This window comes from Ips typographus, linkage group LG12, assembly GCF_016097725.1.
Source record: "Ips typographus isolate SLU linkage group LG12, UJ_Ityp_2.0, whole genome shotgun sequence".
Classification (NCBI taxonomy): Eukaryota; Metazoa; Arthropoda; class Insecta; order Coleoptera; family Curculionidae; genus Ips; species Ips typographus.
In genome coordinates this window covers 9,391,448-9,398,990 of record NC_138433.1, presented here as the reverse complement: position 1 = coordinate 9,398,990, position 7,543 = coordinate 9,391,448, and the positions used below count along the sequence as shown (strand labels likewise).

At 42.8% G+C, this 7,543-nt stretch overlaps 2 protein-coding genes and 1 non-coding gene across 3 annotated transcripts; all 3 read left to right on the top strand.

Moving 5' to 3' along the window:
- Positions 1–1,723: 1,723 nt before the first annotated feature.
- On the top strand, positions 1,724–3,493 carry LOC145736232 (uncharacterized). Its single transcript, XM_081990535.1, has one exon. The coding sequence runs from the start codon at positions 1,724–1,726 to the stop codon at positions 3,491–3,493; it is 1,770 nt and encodes a 589-aa protein (XP_081846661.1).
- A 76-nt stretch (positions 3,494–3,569) lies between these two features.
- Positions 3,570–4,163, top strand: LOC145736231 (ATP-dependent DNA helicase PIF6-like). The gene has a single exon (XM_081990534.1). The coding sequence runs from the start codon at positions 3,570–3,572 to the stop codon at positions 4,161–4,163; it is 594 nt and encodes a 197-aa protein (XP_081846660.1).
- Positions 4,164–4,946: 783 nt separating this feature from the next.
- LOC145736852 (small subunit ribosomal RNA) lies at positions 4,947–5,586 on the top strand. Its single transcript, XR_014180131.1, has one exon. It is a non-coding gene; the product is annotated as a small subunit ribosomal RNA (ribosomal RNA).
- The last annotated feature ends 1,957 nt before the right edge of the window (positions 5,587–7,543 follow it).

Here is a 7,543-nt window from a genome sequence, read left to right as displayed (position 1 = left end):
ATTGAACGAATGTGTCTGGATCATTTCAGTTTGGGAAACTTGGTAGAATCTTGCGGCGCTTGCGGCGCAAAATTCTTCAAAAACGAATTTCCCAATACTCGAAATACCAGACGCTTTTGTTGCAAGAACTGCGATGTAGTACTACCCCCCCACAAGAAACCCCCCCTGAATTTGTGGCTCTATTCAGTGGCAATTCCGCGGAAAGTAATATTTTTCGCAATAAAATTCGCTATATTAATTTATTGTGCGCTTTTAAAACTTCACTGCCCGGTGGAGCAGCTGCCGCGAACATTCGGGTCGAAGGCCGTTGTTTCGCCGTTACCGGACAGGTGTCGCACTATGTCCGAGGCGTCCCGGACACTCAAGATTTAGCTAATCCGCGTCTAAATCATTATTATTTTATTGACGTTGCCGAAGCCATGGCCCATAAAAGAAAATTTTCTGTGAATTCTGGCGTTTCTGCGGAACTGTTGACTTTAGTCGAAACAGTTCTGAGACGTGAGAATCCATATGTAAAAGCTTATATGAGTATAGCGGAACAATTGCGAGAAGAAAAAGCTCGGTGGCCCGCGAATCGTCCATTAGAGGATGTTTACATAGCTTTCCTTTCCAATATTAATCACCAACTTCGAAATTACAATTTGCCGGAAAGTCGCAACGACATAGCTGCATTATTTATTGGTGATGATCCACCATTTGTCGCCGCACCTGCCCCTCCCGTTGTCCCTGACCCAGCGCCACTCGGCGAACATGGCTCCCCCGCCGCTGCTGCCTCCCCTCAAGGTCCCATTCACGATTATCCACAGCAAATTAAATCTTTGAGTAAATTAGCCGATTCAATGGTTTATCCATTATTATTTCCTAAAGGTGATTTTGGTAGATCGTTAGATGTCAAGTTGGTTAGTGGTGGTAATGTCCGCTAGATAATTTTACCGCTACCGTCTTCAAATTCGTAACGGTTTTAGCACCATCCATTACGGTATGAAATTATTCCACCAGTACGTTGTCGATGCTTGGTGTAAAGCCGAGTCAGATACTTTATGGTTCATTAGAAAACATCAAACTAAATGGCGTTTGGCCGCGGAACAAAGTTTACGCCGGTATCAACAAAATCGTGCGGTTCACGTAGCCGCTATAGGCGTTGGCGCTCCTGCCCTCCCTGGCGGCTTACTCGCGCCATTTAACGAGCCCGATAGAATAGGTCGTCCCATTATTTTGCCCTCTTCCTTCGAAGGTAGTGAACGAAACATCGAAAGGCGCTACCTTCATGCAATGGCCGTGATTGCGAGACTTGGCAAACCCGATCTTCTAATTACTTTTACTTGTAATCCCCATTGGCCCGAAATAATCAACAATTTATTACCCTATCAACGATGGGAACATCGTCCAAACTTAACGAGTTTATCCACGATATTGTGCACAAACAAACTTACGGAATTATACTCAATTATCATTACGTAATTGAGTTTCAAAAACGTGGTTTGCCACACGCACATATTTTGGTTACCTTTGTTCAAAATGATCAAATTAAGACGGTCGACGATGTTGATTCTATCGTTAAGGCAGTTATTCCCGATTTAACAATGCAGCCCGGCTTATACGAACAAGTAGCTCGACATCACGTTATTGCAAATGCATTGACGATCGCAATGCTCCATGCATCATCGACGGTAGATGTAGGTTTGGTTTTCCCGTCGAATTTGCTAATGAAACTCGCTTACGCATGAACATCAATCAGCGTCCCATTTATAAACGTCCCGACGACGGCGTTACCGTTCCTTATCCTTTCCCGGACGGTACCAAGCGTTTCGACAATCGAAATATCGTACCATATAATCCATATGCTTTGGCAAAATATGATTCGCACATAAATTTCGAGGTTGTCGGTTCCATCAAAACGATGAAGTATCTGCATAAGTATATGTTCAAGGGGGCGGGTTATTCTCATGTTAGAGTCGAAGAAACTGGACCTGCTGGTGCGGTCTTGGACGAGGTTCAGCGCTATTTGGATTGTCGCTATGTTACTTCTTTAGAATCAACTTGGCGCATTTTCGAATTTAAAATGCACGATAGGTCCCATTTGGTCACTCTTCTACCTGTCCATTTGCCCGGTTTTAGGGATATCGCTTTTGATGATGGCGACGACATTGATTTATTAGATCAAGTCCTTAATCGTCCATCTAAATTGGAGGCTTTCTTTGCACTTAATAGAGAACATCGGAATGCTCGCGACTTGTATTATGTTCAAATTCCCGAGTATTATAACTGGAAAACGGCTATCGGTACGTGGGCGCCACGTCAAGTCGCGAGTAAGATGATAGGGTCCGTGTATGCGGTGTCGCCGAACGATCCGCAGTTGGAGAAATACTTTTTAAGGATTCTCTTAATGCACGTACAAGGCCCGCAAAGTTTCGAAGATCTTCGTACCGTAAACGGTAAATTGTGTTCCACGTTTGAGGAGGCTTGCGTAGAGAGGCAACTCTTACGTAACGGTTCCGAATACGAGCGTTGTATGGATGAGGCCGTTTTACGTGTTACTCCGGCGAGAATTCGTCGCTTATTTGCTACCATATGTTCGGTCGCCACTCAAGATCAGCTACCGCACATTGCACCTTTGTGGATAAAATTTTTAGCCGCCATGACAGAAGATTTTGTCCGCAAAGGTGCGACCGCGGAAGTTCCAAAACGTCGCTGCTATGCCGCCGTTGACGCCATGTTAAGCAGATACAAACCGGGAGCGTCCCTGTTTGTTATCGGTATTACAGATGGCTTACCTGGCGGCGTATTAGGCGCACAACAACAACCCCACGTCGAAGACTACGCCAGTGATAACGACATACAACCCTCCCCCTTTCTTAATACCATCAAATTCATACAGCGAATTGATTATTGGCCATTGGACTTTTATTTGGATTTAATTAACTTTGTGGAACACAAAACACTTTATTGTCGAACCGCTCCCACTACCAATGTCTTCTTCATCGACGGACCTGGTGGCACTGGAAAAACCCACCTTTATAATACTATTCTAAAGTACGTGCATACGGTTCTAAAACGACAAACTATAGCTGTCGCATGGACGGGTATTGCTGCGAATCTTTTGATTGGCGGTCAAACCGTTCATCGAACGTTTAAGTTGCCGCTTCGGTTGACCGACAAAACGGTTGCGGGTTTTCCTCTAGAGCACCAAAAGTGCGCTTTCATTAGGGACGCCGCGCTAATCATTTGGGATGAGGCTCCTATGTCGCCTCGCTTCGCCGTTGAAGCGATCGATCGCTATCTGAAAGAGGTGATAGAAAATCGTCACCTTCCTTTTGGTGGTAAGTGCGTCATATTCGGTGGCGACTTTCGACAAGCTCTTCCTGTTGTTCGAGAACTTTCTGGAACTTCGTCGCGTCATTCCATCGTTAATTATTGCATCAACACTTTGTCATTATGGAAAAAAGTCTCAGTATTGCCTTTATCTGAAAATATGAGAGCTCGCTATTTCTAGGGCTATTTTATGCCCAACTAATGACGTTGTCAAAACAGTCAATTCCAATATCCTAAGTCGGTTGCCGGGACAAGCAATGTTGTATGTCAGCATTGACGAGTACCAGCAAGGACAGGGTGATGATTTTGACGTTCCGATTGACGTCATTAATAATATTGAATCCACATCATTGCCGCCCCACGTTCTTCACATGAAAGTGGGTGCTGTAGTTATGTTGCTTCGAAACCTCGACGTGACCGAAGGTCAATGTAATGGTACGAGAATGCTCGTAACTTCGCTCGCCGACAATTACATTGAGTGCGAAATATTGTGCGGTACTTCCAAAGGTAAGCGTACTCTTATTCCAAAAATGAAAATGACTGCCAGCGACCCGTTTGTTCCTAATCCCATTGTCCGGTTTCAGTTGCCCGTCAAATTGGCGTTTTGCGTAACAATTAATAAAGCCCAAGGTCAAACATTCAATAAGGTGGGAATTTATCTTCAATCTCCCTGCTTTACCCACGGTCAGTTGTACGTTGCGTTTTCTAGAGTTGGAAAATGCGAAGATGTACGCTGTTTTATGGAGTGTGGTACGCGTCACGGTGGTTTTCGTCATAAAACCAAAAGACGTTTCACTCCAAACGTGGTATATTACGAGGTCTTTTATGCGTCTCCCGCATCCAGTCAGTAACAGAGTCAAGCTGAACAGCGCATTATCATGTCTGGTACGGAGTTAAATGACGATGTCGATGACAAAGTACCACCAGTACAAGATAATGTAGCTCTTAAACCTCCTCCGTTGGTTCTGATGCCAATGCCAGTCCCCCGGCGACACATCAGTAATACTCCTCAAAAAGAATTGAAGGTTATTCCTATGGGCGGTGTAGGATACGACGAAGACGATGATGTCCAAATCGATCCCTATACGGAGTCCCAGTTATGGCGTCCTCAATCCTTGGCTCCTCCCCCACCCCCTCAACGTCGCCAAGAGGCGCATGTTATGATTAGATCTCCGGAAAATTTTCTCCCAACATACATTCCTTGGGGCCGTGTTGGTTTCGATGAAGACAGCGACGAGGACAACCAGATGTATTCCGACGCCGAATTGTTGCGCCGTGTTGCTTCCGTCAATAAGGCGGGAACATCTGGATTGGGAACCCGACCGACAAATATCGTTAAGCGCGGTTCAGACATGCATTTTGTAAAAGATGAAATTTGTCCCGAAAAGAAACCAAAAAACAAATAATAACCTCTAAACACAATAACAAACAATTATTTATGACAACTCATTTAAGATAAATGATACATAAACCTATTTTGACCGACTACTCATTCAATTAGAATGATTTGTAAACCGATTTTGACAGACTATTCATTCAATTCGAATGATTTTTGAACCTTTTTTGACCGACTACTCATTCAATTCGAATGAATTGTAAACCGATTTTGGCGACTACTCATTCATATAGAATGACCCAAAGTAGATTATTTGCTTTATTTTTGTATATACATTAGATATAAGATTCAAAAAAAAAAAATTTTGGAATGCGAAAGCGGCTCACTTCCACGTAGTGCATTCTGGGTAACGCTAAGAAGCCGCCGATATCAAGTAATAGATATCGCTTACATAGTGATCAATCACCGCCCTAGATTAGTTATCAAATCAAGTATCAACTTGCCATTTGTCTGTGTAACTTTAAACGATGCCAGCTAGCGATCCGCCGACGTTCCTCCGATGACTCGGCGGGCAGCTTCCGGGAAACCAAAGCTTTTGGGTTCCGGGGGAAGTATGGTTGCAAAGCTGAAACTTAAAGGAATTGACGGAAGGGCACCACCAGGAGTGGAGCCTGCGGCTTAATTTGACTCAACACGGGAAACCTCACCAGGCCCGGACACCGGAAGGATTGACAGATTGAGAGCTCACAATTGAATATCGCTATCAAACTGATACCACTGACATTTTAAATATGGGTTTGCAGGACTATGTCTTGAGTTCGTGCAATAAGGGGTAGGGTGATAAGAGGGGGGTCGAGCTTGGAGCCCTCAGTCGTAGTTTAAGTTTTAGAAAAGAACAAGAACTTGATGTACATGTACTGTTGCGGAGGTGCTCTTCGCCGTTAAAAGAATACAGCTATTGTGGTCAGGTCGTGTGTATAACCAATTACGCATAATTTTTAATTACATAATCTTTACGCATAGTTTTACAATTGGTCATAAACTAACTGACGTAATCCTGGAGGAAATTATTTTCTTGCTTTATTAGAATATTAATTACTATGTGACTTGCAAAAATAGGACTTTACTTGGTCGCAGATAAAGTATAGTACGTCACACGTGTTCTAAGGCACTCATGAAATTACACTTTTTCCACTTCGTCCGTAAATAAGAATTGAAATGCGCGCGTTCCTCGGAATCGCGATTTCGGAAGAGCAATTTCGGACTTGGTGCTTGGTTTCACAAAAACAATTTTGTGGGTTCCGAGTAAGAAAAATAAATTCTCAGGTGTCGTGAGGGGAAAAACTGTTCCAAGGGAATTTCGTTTTCCAATTTCTCAGCGGGGTAGAATAGACCAGTTTCAATCTGATAATGAAGAGTAGACTTGTGTTAGTAATAAGTTAATTGAGGAAAATAGTTTTGTCATAACGTTGGTGTGTAGTTACGTACGAAATAGAGTTTATTTTCAACCAGGTATGTAATAACGTTATTTCTTATGTGTAAACCAGGTGGAAAGATGAAAATTACCTGCTTTGACTTTCCACCCGGGTGGAAAGTACTCACTTTCCACCCGGGTAAATGTCACTTTCCACCCGGGTGAATGTCAGTATGCGTTTTGTCATATCTGGGCTTACTTTTTATAGTGAAGAGACTGTGCCGCCACCTCTGCAACAGCTCGCAGATCAAGTGATGATGAGTAACATCTGCGTCTTCAGAAATCTCCATATTAAAAGCACTTTAAGCAACGTTTCAGCTCAAAATATTAAACAGAATAGCACAAATAATGACGTTGTCAAGATTGTAAACAAACCACTAGTCGTTTATTGTGGTTGAAGTCATAACTACTCGTACACCTATACTACCTTATTGTTAGAGACTATTAGCAATCAATATTTCAACTGAATGATTTATTAAAAGTTCGATGAGATTTTGATAAATGGTTGAAAATAAAATAGTATACAAACTACGGTAGAAAGTTTAATTTTTCAAAAATCAAACCCTTTCCACCTGAGTATTATATATTATTATAGATCGATTCCGATCGCTTAATAGCTCCATTTACACTTTGTGCACATTTTGTTGTTAATGTGGGTGCGTGACCCGATAAGTTATCAGGTGCCGTAGTCACGTGATTAGTTTTCGACTTTTGTCGGGGAAGCGTCGGTTTGTGGTCGTGTTTCTTTGTGTCAGGTGCCATGTGGCCTATTTAATCACCCCACTTTGTGATATCGGTCCCTCTACCACTACAGCACCCAAAGTGCCGACATCTGACCTAGGTTCTAAGCGTTGTGGCACGTGTGTGACTTAAAATTTTTTAATCCTTGATCATCTGGCCGAATCACAGGTAAATTGGTTTTATTGTTGGTTCTTTTAAATTATTTTGTATTGGCCCAATTTTCCAACACAGTATTGTATTCGTCCCGACCAGAGATCTAAGGGTTTTCCGACCAGAGATCTAAGGGATTTCCGACCAGAGATCTAGGGGTTTTTCGACCAGATATCTAAGGGTTTTCCGACCAGAGATCTAAGGGTTTTCCGACCAGAGATCTAAGGGTTTTTTCCGACCGAAGATCTAAACTTTCAAATCGGGGATTGAATAAACCTTACTGGGACTGCTCCGTCCAGAGTTTTCCGGGCCAACCCACGTGTTGGAAAAGCCCATCAGCAGCCACATCGTTTTAAAAGGTCGGAGCCTCAGTCAGAGTTGAACCACCAAGTCAATTCCTTACTTTATTTAATTTTTTGTTTTTTAGTTTATATTAGTTTGCTTTAAACAACTTCAACACATGTCATTACCTCTGGTCACCTTTTTGGTTGCCGGAACAAGTATTGAAGCTGTTTGTTCGTTTTCCCTGG

Coding starts and splice junctions, on each gene's coding strand:
- LOC145736232 (XM_081990535.1), top strand. CDS start 1,724: ATGAACATCAATCAGCGTCCCATTTATAAACGTCCCGACGACGGCGTT.
- LOC145736231 (XM_081990534.1), top strand. CDS start 3,570: ATGTTGTATGTCAGCATTGACGAGTACCAGCAAGGACAGGGTGATGAT.